Genomic DNA, 13,945 nt, shown 5'->3' on the forward strand with positions numbered 1-13,945 from the left:
CTTCCCACTGTCGCCAAAGTGCTTGCTCATAGGGGGTCATATGATTGTTGGGTTTTTCTCTGTATCTATGAAGCGCCTTGAGGCGACTTTTGTTGTGATTTGGCGCTATATAAATAAAATTGAATTGAATTGAATTGAATTGAATTTAAAAAAGAAATGAAGTTACTTAAAAGCATGCAGAAAAAATGGCAAAAAACAAAACAAAACATAAAAATAATAAAAATTACAGACCTAATCTGTTGGTGGCCACTTTTGGCCACGAACAAGCTGAAAAGGTAGTGATTTTGAACAAGCCCAGAATAACACATATGTTAAATCAAAATCACATTCCACCGTTACATAAAGCACCTCAAGTCTAAATATGCGTAACGAGAACACGCTCTTGAGAAGGTATGAAAAAAGGAAAAACAAGAAAATAAATCGTTTTTATTCCTGTCGGTGCACATTTATAGACCCTGAGAGCCATGTGCGCACAGTGAAGCCACCAGCAGCCACCGCAGCGGGCGTCATCGGAGGAGTGGGTGGCTGGGAAAAAAAGAAAAAGTGACAGTCCTGTCTCAGAATTCCCCTTTAATCCCAGCACTGAAATCTGAGGATTTACTTCACCTTTTCACAAGAAACGAAGCTCCACCCACAGCATCGTGTCTCTCTCTGTGGAGCAGCTCTAAGTTACTTCTCCGGGAAGAAAAACATTTAAAGGAGGATACAGATCCTTTTAGAGCATCTGGTCAAAACGGCCGCACGCATGAGAGGATGTAGAGGACGAGACTATGGTTAGAAGGTCGTGATGGTCGTACCCTGCACTGAGTATGGAGAGGCACAGGCGCCTGTCCTCCTGGGGCTGTGGGAGTATGTGAAGAGCGGACAGGAGGACGTGCTCCGCTCACCGTACCTGCCCGCGTCTTTTGCGTTCCTGGCGCACGTGCTGCTCTGCGTACCTTTCCTCGCGCTGGATGCGCTGGGGAGCGTCTGTCAGCGGGTTCGGTCATGGAGGATGACCGCGGGCTCGGGTCCGCCGCCGTCTCTGAGCCGATGGTTAGAGTGTTTCTGCAGGGTTTTGTATAAATACGTGACCGTGGTCCTGCCCGTCACTGCGCTCTTCAACACCCTAATAAACCTCAAGTTACCTGATGTGGCCCCCAGCTGCTGGCAGCTCTGCGTGGAGGTGGTGGCATGCCTGCTGCTTTTTGACATGCTCTTCTTCATGTGGCACTACGTCATGCACAGGTGAGCAGCACGCGCATTTGTTGGGCTTCCTTCCTCCCCCAACATGAACCCGGGTTTAAAAGAAGACATTCGGTCCAGAGGGCTGCTTGTGAGGTCCTGAGGGTTTGTCTGCACCAGTCTGCTGCTGCTTAACGCTTTATTTATTTTTGAAATGTGCTTTACACAGAAATGATAACATTTGGCATCCCTTTACAAAACACACACACCTATTGTAACCTGACAGACACATGTTTTTTTTATTAGACAAGAATCAAATAAAACATAACAGCTCCGTCCCGAGGGAAGAAGCTGAAAATTCACCCTATAGAGGACGGGAACCATTTTTAATAATTGATAAAGCCATCCTTACCTGTTTAGAGTACAGGGAGGCTAAACATGGCTGTGACTCACCTATCAGACGACTGGACCATCTCACTATCTGATTCAGTGAGTTTTCCTCTGTAACAGAGGTCTGACCGAACCATGGCACCAAACAAAAGATAAAACGGACTCAATAAAAGAACGATAAAACAAAGTTCAAATTGTTCAATGTGGAAACGAGCAAGTTTCCTGAGGCAGTAAAGGTGCTGGTAACCCTTTTTGCAGACCGATTTGCAATTTTAATCACAATTCAGTTTTTCGTTTATTACGGTCCTGAGATATGATTGCACTTGCTCTATTTTCTGACCTTTTAAACAGCAGACCAGAGAGAAAACAAGAGAGTCCGCTGCTGATACTTGTTACGCATGTACATTTTAAGGACTGATTTCGCTTTTTTTGTCCTACAAAGGATTTTCTTGCGTTAGAAAGAATGTAAACCACTTCGCCAGAAGTGTCAAGCATGAACTCCAGCTTCCCAGTAACAGTATCTTTATTCACATCATTCCCATATAAAATCAGTGTTGGGTTCCTGATCTTTGCCCTTGATAAATCACTTGTGTGGCTAATAGCTGTAACACTGGCTCTAACAGTGCCAGTTAAAGTACCAGTAGCACTCGTTTTCTGTTTTTGTCTGTAGATATTATATAATTCTGACTTCTGAGAACTTTCCAGCAGAGGCGGAGCCAGACATTTGAAACACCAGGGGCTTAGCCCTAAAGGGTAGTATGCATGTGGGATTTTTTTTTTTTTTTTTTGGGGGGGTAGAAATGACTGAAAGATTAATAGCCTCTGTTTTGAGTTTTGTTCAAAAAAGAATGACTTCATATAGGGAAAAATATATATCACATGTGCAGGACACCTTAAACTAGTTTTTTTAATTAAGCAGCGAGGCAGAACAAAATCGGGGCTGTATCAAGACACGAGGACTAAACCCCAGTTCAACCAGACCCAGAACTGATCCGGAATTAAAACAGGACTACAACAGTTCAAAATCAGGACTACTGAGGACTTAACTAAGACAGAACCAGAATCAGAACTAGATGATAGTAGCACTAAAAATCTTCATAGACCCGCACTACACTTATTTTTTAATTCTACCAAAGTACAATATTTAGATTGAGAAAAGTTTATAGAATTATTTAGCCTTGTTGTGCAAACAAGCCTGCATAACTTAATAAATGTAGAATTTGAAAAATAGCAAACCTAAAAAGAAACACTAGGTACGAGATACATGAGGACCTAATACGGTGATACTTTTGGTAAACAACCATTTGACTAACATGTGTGTCTCACCTGCTCTTGTTCATCTCTGTTCTGTCCTCATTCTCCTCTCTCTCCCTCTCTGTTCCTCTCTCTCCCTCTTTGTGCTGACAATCATCAAATATACAGTTGAAACCAGATATTTACAAACTCTTCAGATCAAAACACAAACACTTTTTTAATTGTAACCTCAAATTAGACTAAATGTTTATTTTTTTTAGATTGATAAATATAAAAAACATATCTGTTAACTTTAAGAGTAAAGAGAGAAACTATCTGTATTTCTTAATTGTAAATGGCACCAAATTGTATTCAAATTGAGCCACACTTATGGAGCTCCACAGTTCTGTTCCTGGTGTTTTGGTTGATCTCTTGATTTTCCCATGTCAAAGAAACAGGCTCTGTGTTTTGCCTTATATGCATCCACAGCTGTGCCACCAATTTACTCACATGGACTCTACGAACCTATCAGAAGCTTCTTCAGCTCAGAATGGAATCGTCTGGAGTTTTCTTATTAATTAACAATAAACTTAGTGTATATGTACTCCTAAATTTGATGAAAGTGATAAAAAAATAGACAGCTGTCTCTCTTCATTCTGACATTTAAATAATCCAAAAGATATTTCAATATTTATTTATCCAAAACAAAACAAGTTTACTCTAAATTGATGTTGTACAGTAAAAAAAATGTTCTTGTATTTTCCATAAAGTGTATGTAAATATCTGGTTTCAACTGTGGATATACTGCTGTGTATTGAAGTTCCTCTTGTTTTGCATAGAAATATACTGAACAACATACAAAGCATAATATATAAAATAACATCTACCAGAGTTTTTTCTTTGAAAGAAGCCCCTTATGTCCATTCTTGTATATCAGTACATTACTGAAACCGATTTATTTAGTCGTGGAGGGAAACAACTGAAAATATGAAATAAACACATCTAAGCTAAGACTCTAAAGAAACAGCTTTGTTGTTGTTCGGCTTTTCATTTCGCCATTTGTTGATTCACTTGAAGAGCAAGTAACGTAATATGGGTCAAGTGATCAGTTTAACATCAATCTTTCGTGATACACCGTCATATTTACATTATTTGTACAGTACGAATGATTTGCTTTGGTACCTGGTCAAACTTCAGTTCTCCTCTGTCTGCCTGGCTCTGTTTCTCCAATAGCGCACTCGCAGGCAGCAGCTGCCCCGCTTAGTGCCTGAGCTCAGATCATACTAATATTAGGGGGGATTTACGCACAGTCGTAAATTCACATAGTGCACAGTGTGCACTATGTGCTTCGAATATTGTGCGTATTTTTTTGCTTTATACAGTTGTCAGCCAGGCATCTAACTATGAAAAAATTACACTCCAAAAGACCCCGGGCTTCTGACAAAACAACCCGGGCTTAAGCCCAGCATGCCACCCCCCCCGCTCCGCCACTGCTTTCCAGTAATTTTCCATTACAGCACCACTGTAACCATAATCGGTGTGTGGGTTTTCATCCTTAGAGTTTCCTGGCTGTACCGCAACATCCACCAGATGCACCACCAGCACCACACTCCCTTCGCTCTGGCAGCTCAGGACTGCAGCTCGGCCGAGCTGTTGTCTCTACTGTTGCTGTCTCTGAGCAGCGCCTGGATGGTGGGATGTCACCCTCTCAGCGAGGCCCTCTTCCACCTCATCAACACCTGGCTTGCCGTGGAGGACCACTGCGGCTACGACCTGCCCTGGGCTCTGCACAGACTGCTGCCCTGTCTGGGAGGAGCCCCCCACCACCACGCACACCACAGTTTGCAAATCATAAATTACGCCCCTCTCTTCACGCACTGGGACCACCTCTTTGGGACGTATCGCGCATCGGTGCTGAATTCACGTCCACAGTGACAAGCCTGTTGCATTTTTTTTTTCTCAGATTCAATGAAGGATGTTATCTTTTGGCTGATGTTAACGTGTAATCTCACTATTCGCTCATTTATTACTACACATGTCGCAATCAATAATACAATACAATCACAACTGATACTTTATGTATGTAACCACTGTATCGTAGGCTGTAAGTGAAGACCCCCAGCATTTTCACCTTTGTCGCCAGAGCTTTCAGGGACTGTCAGAGACTGGAGCTGATTGTGAAACTAAGCACCACCGGATGCTGACTGCTCCAGCCGGTGTACCCTGATTCATCCTTCTTTATGACTCAATCACATACAAAATGAGCTGGGTCAGTAAAGTCATCAAGAAAGCATTTGCTCTGGTTACAGAGCAATGGAGCCAAAGACTGTTTACAGACACTGTGCCATGCAACTACAAGTCTTTATGCAACAAGAGGAGCCTGCCCCCTGCTGGCTTGTTTCAGAACTTATAAACTGAGCTATGGACAGGAAATCAGATCACCTTTACCTTGGGGAAAAAAACAATGAGCCATTGTAGTTATGCTGAAGCGAGACATGTTTCATGCAACTGAAAATGCACCCCACCCCCACATATTCTCATAAACTCAGAGTGACTTTGTTACTTTGGAGGAGTGAATCTGAAACAAAGACCTGTTTATACAACCCAGTACAGTGAATCTCATTTTACAGTTCATCAGTTTAATACTTTAAGCTCGGGCTTTTTAATGTGGCCAGTATATTGTTATTGTACAGCGGATAACAATCACGGCGAGGAGATCTGGACACATTTCAGATCCCCCACATCCAAAACAGAAAACTTAATTAAAAACTAAACTGAAACAAGTAAACCAGTCCAGGCAGAGCAAATTCAAGTGCAAGCTTTGCTTTTTGAACTCTAAATGCATTTAGACTGAAAATCTTTAGACAGATCAGCTATTTTGTGAGGAAAAGGTATATATTTTAAGTAGGCTTAGTTAGACACCTATATATTTTATTTTTCCTGTTACATTCAGGGCCTGTTTATGAGTGATTGTAAAGTTGTGTTGGAAATCTGCCCGACTGCTGTAGTGAATGAAAGCAGGACACAGACTGGGTTTTTTTTGCCTCAGGCTCATGTTTCCACCGTGCTGCTGCGGTTAGTCATTTGGATAGCACATTTTGAGCCTTTCAGTAATCAGTTATATGCTCTGCTAACACGGTTCCTTGGTGCCTAGAAGAAAGGTCTGTTTTTTCCATGGTTTCTGCAGTTGCAATTTTCAGCTGGCATCATGTCACCAGCTACCTGAGGATCCTTTACATATAACAAATAGAGAGTTTGTCAAGACTCTTGCATTTCACAGCAGTGTTAAGTCTAGCCATTATTTATGGCCCATTATCGCAAGTTTGCCTTAAGGGAATGCAATGCCTGTAACACACCATGCTTACAGGCAAGCAAGAGGGAGGCAGAGTCAGTGTTGCAATCTTCAGGATGGCAAAAGAAAGGGCTGCAAACAGTAATAAGAAGTATAAGTAGGTGAGCCTGTTTATGATTTTGGAAGGAGCACGGCTTATATAATGAATCAAGCATGTCATTCACAAGCAAGAGCAGTGTCGATAGTAAAGATGAAATCTCTTCCAAAAAAGCTAAAATACAGATCAAAACAATGGGAGTGAGGCAAAGGGAAAATAAAGGAAGTTCTCGGGAAGACTCGTGTCCAAAGGCAGGCAAAGATGGCAAGAGAAAAGAGGCACATACAGCTTGCATGCACATGTGCTTAAAAGACATGTTTAAGGGGCCAAATACAATTTATAGAGCAGGGGGTCAAACATGAGCCCTCAGGACACAAATCCTTCAAAAAAAGACTCCAATCTAGCCCACCGGCAGCTTTGAAAATGTGAACAAGGGCACACATTTTGGAATTTCTGACTGTATTTTCACAGCCTCTTCTCCTGATAAAGAAGGCTCTCATGGCTTTTCTACTTGACAGAACCTTTCCTTTGTTTGTTTGGTTGTTTTTTTTTCACACATTTACTCAAGTTCAGTTGTTTTCGAGGCCGCCCCTCCTTGAGCCTGGTTCTGCCAGTGGTTTCTTCCTATTAAAAGGGAGTTTTTCCTTTCCACTGTCGCCAAGTGCTTGTTTTCAAGGAGCTGTCTGATTGTTGGGGTTCCGCCTCTATTACTGCAGCGTTCCTTTTTTGTACAGTATTATGATATCATAGGGATTTAATGTATAGTTAAATGTCTTTACAGTGACAGAAAGGGGAGTTTTACTAATCTGACCAATTTAGGATTAAAGTGGGCTGTATGTGGCCCACCGTCTAAAGTGAGAGATTCCCAGAAAGATAACAACCTCATGTATCAGTCACATTAAACCTTTCAAACAGGTACTTTACACCACCTTAGCTCAGTGGGTGAGCAGGTAAGAGCATCGGCTCGTGCTCCAGTCCAAACTACAGCCCTTTTTTGCGCAACTTTCCTTTCACTTCACTGTCCAATAAAGGCAAAAATGCCAAAAAACAAAAACAAAGAAGCTTTTAATATATTTCTTTGGAAACTTTGAAAAGTGAGGGCAATTACTTTAATGAAGAATGACATGTGAATACTTTCAACGAGCTGAATTTGCTAAGTCATCCTTGGCTGGGACTACTGCAGTCATCTGTTTTTCATTACTTTGTCATTACAATGGGCTCTGAAGTTTCGCAACAGCAGACCCAAATGTTTCAAAGGTGCTTAAACATTTGGAGGAGATTTTTTGTTTCTGTTGCTCATGATGATCATGCAGTGCCTGGGAAAACTGCGCTTTTCCTGAGAAGATTTGAGGACAGAGCAGCAAGAGATGAGCGCTGGGTGGTGGAGCCAGGAGATTTAACGATAAGCATGTGACCCAAAACGGAAACAATCAGGCCTTATTACAGACCCGACGTCAGAGTTTAGGGCGAGTCACTCAGCTGTGGGTGACACACACCAAAACACACGTTCACAGCGGGACGCACCTCGGGGTCCAGCAGTCGGCGTCGTGATGTCAAGCCCGAGGAGAATTACTGAAGCACTTTGAAGCGTCTGTACACGGGGAACTGCTCTGAATGTTTACTTGTTAGGTGGGCTCTTAAACTTGGCACGTAGGCTGAATGCTCCACATGAAGTAACAGTTCATAAAATCCTTTCAAATCAAGAGTGAGAAACAACAAGAGCTCTGCAGTAGTCCTTATCAAAGGAGCACAAACCAAAGACTTCCCATTTCATCATATTCCCTGAAAGCTTGCCATTCAGTGACAAAGGCCAGATTCATATTTCTTCCATAGTTCTGTAAATATTCAATTAGCAAGCTTCGCATAGCTGAGGCCGCCTGTTGTCTCAGTAATTGAGGTTCCTGCTCTCTTGTTGCCATTTTTAGCCGACCTCTGCTCTCGTCTTGCGTGAGGGGCCATCCAGCGCCTGAGTTGTTTGCTTCTCAAACATTTCAGTGCACTTGTCATCAGCTGGCTGTGGCCAAAACAGTTTTTTTCCTCTTCTTTTTGGCAAAAGCAACTTAAAACAAGCGCAGCTATTTTGTAAATACGACATTCTGAAAGGCAGCGGAAGGATTGCAAAACGATAGGACTGTAATAATTTAGCTATGCTATGATTTCAAAAGATGCATTTTAAACATTACACTTCTCACATTTATTTGCTGTATTTGTGATCAGAATCATTGGGTTTTGTACCAAGTGTGCAGGCAGCTAGGCTACAGTTAGCTTGGCCTTTAACAGAGCATACAAACAGGTTGTGTGTGCGTTTTCTTAATATTCATTTGTGACTATACGTTTATTTTATAGTCGCTTGCCTGCTACCAGACTCCAATCTTTTCCTAGATTTCTATAGTTCACTTCACACATTTAAGTCTCCATATTTCATCTTTGACCTAATTTCCTGCAGCTTTAGCAGTTTTATTTACTAGAGGTGGGCGGATTGATGCAAATATCGATAGTCTCTATATCATTAGTTGTGGTGGATTGATACTACTGCGACAGGATCGATACTTTGTTTCAATCCTCTGTGTAGTCCACGAAAAAATATGCCTCAAACATGCTCTTTGAACCGTTTTGTGTTGACTGTCACGTCTACTTTTTTAAAATAACTTCTAATACCTTCAAAAAACAGAAATGTATCCAAAGAGCTTTACAGACCTACACATTTGCATTAAAGGTCTCCAAAAAAACAGTTTCAAAATACATGAAAAGCTGAAATGTGTTTGGAGCGGCCATTAAAATGTGCTCAGAATTTGCAAAGTTGTAACCCATGACACACTGATCTCCCCTACACAAGCTTCCTTTATAACTCAAAAGTATCAGTACCAGCAAGACTGGCCCTGTGTTTACTTGGAATCAGATACCAAAAATGAGTAATATCGCACAGCACTATCATTTACCCAAACTGAGCACAAGTGCCTTTCATAGAACTTTATTGTGATCCACATGATTAACAAATCAGAAAGAACAGAAAGAGTTCAGCATTTCAGGTCTGAACTGCATCTTTTATTTAAATCTTCAGTGTGCATTGGTGCGTGAAAACAACATCACAGCCAGTCTTGCGATTGCAATCCCACAGACATTCACAGAAACCTCTCCAGCAGCAGAAAGAGATTTCTTTGCTTTTTTTGTGTTTGTTTTTGCTTTTTATGAACAGGTTTTCCATCATTGCTATCTGCGGCCTGCGACCTGTCAGTGCGAGCAGTAGCTCGTCCGTTTTAATCATTAGCGGGGCCACAACTTATTTTCCCATGGTTCTTTGTTTGCTTGTGGTGCACGAACTGTGACCTGCAAGCTGATACTGCTGGCCCGGGTGATGTGCAAGTTTGGTGAAACTGCAGGGATCAGTGATTCAGGCACACGATTCATTCAGGATTTGTTTTTAATAATTATTCTTTATTCTTTCAGAAACTGTTAGCATTTCTCTTCCCAACAAAATTCACTTGTGCTGCAAATGCATTGTCATGGTTGCAAAAAACGTCTCTATGCTGACTTACAGTTATACATATATAGCTTTCTACTCTGTTATAAAAATCAATAAATTAGAACAATAAATAGTCTTTTATTTGACACAAGCAGCAGAGGTATCAAAAGGCCTTTAAGAAAAGAAAACAATGATCTTCTTTGGGAATCCATCTATGGATGATGTGTAGCTGCTTCCCCACTCCACAGTAATGTTCCAACAAAGACATTTACCATCAAAGTGGGAAAAACAAAGGAGTTGGAGATATGTCCAGTTTGTGTGTCTGTGGGTGGGTGGGTGGGTGGGTGGAGGGGGGGTCCACACAGTGCTAGGTCAGCAAGACAAGCTAGTTAAGAATGTTTGTTGCCTAGGAATGTGGCCCACCCCTGCCTCACTCCCCCGAAGCATCACCTCAAAAGCTTCTCACAGCGGCTTTAAGTTCTCCGAAGCTGAGTGGTGGCATACATGGTTCTCAACCAACAACACCTTGTTATCACTGAGGCTCGGGGGAGTGGAAAAGAGGCATGTGAAGTGGGAAATGGGGTTAGGATTGATAACCCTGACACTGGGACCTCAGCACAGTACCCACGTATCAGGAGGCCACAGGAGGCAGGCGGTGGGCCTGGAGAGTTCATGCCTTGTCAGGTTGCCTCGGGGAGGTCATTTCACTGCGCCGAGGCACATGAAGTGCTGATTAGTGTTTGCATCAAGTGGGGAGGCTAGAGATAAGTGGAGAGGAAGGCAGATGTCAGGGGAAAGGGGAGAGGGAGGGGGGCAGCGGGCCCACTAGTTCCCACCAGGCTGCAGGATGGGCTTGGTTCTTTGGGAAATCTTGAGACTTTCTAGTCTTACGTGTATGAGGACGTGTATCGTTATTGACAACAACGTCCATATTCACCTTTGCTGTATAAGATGAAATAATGTGTCTCGTGGTACAAGATATTATATTTGCTGCACATTTGAGAGTTCTTATAGTTTCATGCATAGTGACTGAACACATTCAGTCCTGCTGAGGAACCCTTATAGAGACTGTAGGAATCTGCATTCTCAGTTCATCTCCCTCTCTTTAGTTATTTTGTCCTTCCTCTTATCGTAAGACTTTCAGTAGACTTTCTAAGATAGTCCAGATTATCTGCAGCCACACTCGGCCACCACCATGCCTTCATACTTGTACTTGTAGGTGACCACCCCCGTGTCGTCCAGGTACAGCAGGGAGATGGGGTCCAGCTTGGTGGGCACACAGCACGCTCGTGCTGCCTTCTGAGGGCTGTTGATGTTGACCAGTGTCTGGACGATGGCGTGCTTGGTGGGTGTGACGTGCTTTGTCAGTGGGTAGGAACAAATTCCACTGCACTCAAAGGCATCATAACCAGTGGGGGCAAGGATCCAACTGTCCCATCCAATGTCCTTGAACTCTACGTACAGAGACTGCTTCTTGCAGTGGTTTCCCTTGGCGTTGCGGCGAATGCGAGAAGCCGAGTCATAGATGAGATTGGAGCGCATTTGGATTAGGTCTTCCTCATCTGGCTCACTTTCTTCACTCCCCCAAGTCCCAAAGTCATTCTGCACGACCATGTTAGAGGTTTCGTGGTCGATCATCTCATTCAGTTCCCGCCTGTCATCGCGGTGATCGCTGCTCTGATCATCGGAGAAAACAATTAGCAGGGGTTTGTGTTTTTTCTCTGGGCTCGTGTCAATCTTCATGTCCCCTTGAGGCAGACTGCTGTCTTTGTTGGCTTCTGTCACGTCTTGAACATTACCATCATCGGCGATGCTGGCAATATGCACCTCCAACCTGTGTGTGGTTCCATCGTCAGATCCATGCCAGCGCTGCACAGCAGCAGTGAGGTCAAACGCCTCCCAGCCGTTATCGGTGCCGTAGACCTGGCGCGAAGCCAGTTCCACCAACTCTATCCGCTCCTCTCCTCCGCTGAATGCGTCTCCTCTGGCAGCATTCGCATCCGTCACGTTATCGTCATGCGATACCAGCTCGTAGATAGTTACCCGGCGGTCGACACCAGCATAGAGGTGGCGATCGGTCTGGACTAGGGTGTAGAGGCGAAGCTCAGAAGCTGTGATGCGTTCATGATGTGGGACTGACACATTGAAGAGGAGAGGGTGGCGCCTCACTCCTCCCACACCAACAGCACTGGGAGAGGAATCTGGGCGAGGAGAAAAAAAAGTGGTTCAGACATAAACTTGCTTATTCAAGACGGAGAAACTTTGAACTCCTGTTTGAATTTAATCCAAACCGTCATGTCAAAGTAGAAATAGCATTTTGAAATAAAAGGCTTTTTAAACTAAGGAAGAGTTTCAGCGTCATGAACTAAATCAAATACTAAACTTTGTACATATCTGAAAGGAGACCAGTTTCATAAGTCTTACAGATCACAGTGATAAGAATAAGAAGTGATAAGAAAAATCATTACACGTATTAACTTTGCATTTAACCCTGTAAGGTCGTCATTAAGGACAAGTAGCCCTTATTCCTAACCCCGTGCTTTAGAGGAAAATTAAAGGATTTCTTGTTGTGGCTGTTTTGTTTTGGAAAAATGAAAATGTTTGGATGTGTGTCAGAACATTTAGGCAAAGCTTTACCATAATTTAAGGTTAGGATAATTCAGAGGGGAAAAAGTATCTCTTTTCTTCAATCTACATTATCGACAAGATACTGAGCAGTGACGTACCTTCGTTTTTGAAGCTGCGGATGATATTTGCCGTGGGCATGGCACTGTGGTCATTAGCAAAGCGGTTGTAGAGCTCCATCATGTATTCAGGTGGCTCCTGTCGTGTACTTCCAGGAGCTAAGGAAGGAGGACCCATGCCAGAGAGGTTGAAAGTACGCAGAAACTGTTCTTTTAGGCTCTCCAGCAGGTTTTGCACATCCTTGTTGCCGTCCTGCTCCAGCAACGATAAATCCACAACCCCTCCATGCCCGTCTCCGAGACCCGGAGCGGGACGCTGTCTCTGACGGGCACTGGAGATGGGGCTAGTCTCTCCACAGAGGGGCCCCTGAAGCAGCAGGATGGAGTATGTCAAGAACAAGGTCTTGGAGGTGCAAATGGTTCCCAGTTGAGAGACCCAAGTGCTCGCCATGGGAGAAATAATCTGCAGCAATTTAATTTATGCCCTCTAGGGTTGTCTTTGGATGAGTTCATGCAAAAAAAGAAAGAAAAAAAAAGATCTCTAATTCAGAGGTTAATTTAGGTAAAGATCAGTTTATCTGTAGGCTAAAAAGTTCTTTCAGCTGAAAAGTGTTGGTGGCCCTTGCACAGGCCAGTGTGAGCCTCTCTGCGTGTGTATTCCTGATGCTGTCTTCCAGACCTCACAGCATTTATTCTCACGCACACCTTTTGATGTCCTTTGCGATGCCGCTGTAGTTCCGGTGGCAGGGTGGCCGAGGCTCGTCTTTGTCCGTCCGACTCATCTCTGTTGTGTCCTCTGCTCTGTCAGTCTCCCTCTGTGCTCTGCTCTCTGTTGCCAGCTCTTTCTTTCTGTCCCTTATCTATGCTATGGTGGGCTCTGCATTGCTTCTGTGCGTATGGTCTTTTAGTTGGTGTGTGTGTGTGCGTGCCTGCTTTCCCTTCAACTTTGTGAGATGCACATGACCGTGTTATCTCACAACTTCCTTAATGAGGATTTTGTAAACACTGTCCTGTAGCCTCTTCCTTGTGGAAGAGCTATTTTGTTTGGGTGGGTGCTCCAGAGTTGATATTCTGCACTTGTTTATTTGCTTTGTAAATGGTGGATTCTTGCGAGCTGCTGCCTAGGCTCCATTGACCATTTCTCTCTTTTTTTGGACAAAATACACCACAGGTCTGTTGATATCGTTCAGTGCACAGGATGCATCTATTAGGCAACGGTGGCACAAATGAAATTGAAATGCAATGAGGTGTGAGGCCTTAATGATAGAGCGTAAAAGATACTGAGTTCACTTTGGGTCTTGACAACATTTCAAGTAGCTCGTGAGAATGACAGAGCAGTACAAAAATCCTCATTCCCGTTCGTTCAGCCACTTCCACACTTGTGTAACGCTTGCTGAAAGTTACTTCCTCCTCTGAGAAGAGCAGCAGTATGTCTGAAAAGGGGTTAACTGAAATCAAGAATAGGTGAGGCACGCTCACGACATTTCATCTGGGGCACCAGCTTGCAAGGCATTCCTCTCAATTAGAATAACAGGAACAAGTCAAAGGTGATGGCAGTGGAAACTGGGTGACTAATGAAGCAGGCGTCCGAGGCCTCGTCCAATGTATTGGCACGTGCTACA

At 43.4% G+C, this 13,945-nt stretch overlaps 2 protein-coding genes across 2 annotated transcripts; one reads left to right on the top strand and one right to left on the bottom strand.

Annotated features, from left to right (window-relative positions):
- The first annotated feature begins 503 nt into the window (after positions 1–503).
- ch25hl3 (cholesterol 25-hydroxylase like 3) lies at positions 504–6,696 on the top strand. Its single transcript, XM_005746111.1, has 2 exons — positions 504–1,227; positions 4,347–6,696. The coding sequence occupies exons 1-2, from the start codon at positions 788–790 to the stop codon at positions 4,720–4,722; spliced, it is 816 nt and encodes a 271-aa protein (XP_005746168.1). The 5' UTR covers positions 504–787; the 3' UTR covers positions 4,723–6,696.
- Positions 6,697–9,979: 3,283 nt separating this feature from the next.
- bmp10 (bone morphogenetic protein 10) lies at positions 9,980–13,223 on the bottom strand. The gene is made up of 2 exons (XM_005746112.1): positions 12,366–13,223; positions 9,980–11,840 (listed from the first exon to the last, which is right to left on the bottom strand). Exons 1-2 carry the CDS (start codon positions 12,772–12,774, stop codon positions 10,807–10,809), a joined length of 1,443 nt encoding a protein of 480 aa, XP_005746169.1. The 5' UTR covers positions 12,775–13,223; the 3' UTR covers positions 9,980–10,806.
- Between the last annotated feature and the right edge of the window lie 722 nt (positions 13,224–13,945).

Source organism: Pundamilia nyererei, unplaced genomic scaffold (assembly GCF_000239375.1).
Source record: "Pundamilia nyererei isolate P.nyererei 1_Seehausen unplaced genomic scaffold, PunNye1.0 scaffold00172, whole genome shotgun sequence".
NCBI classification, from domain to species: Eukaryota; Metazoa; Chordata; class Actinopteri; order Cichliformes; family Cichlidae; genus Pundamilia; species Pundamilia nyererei.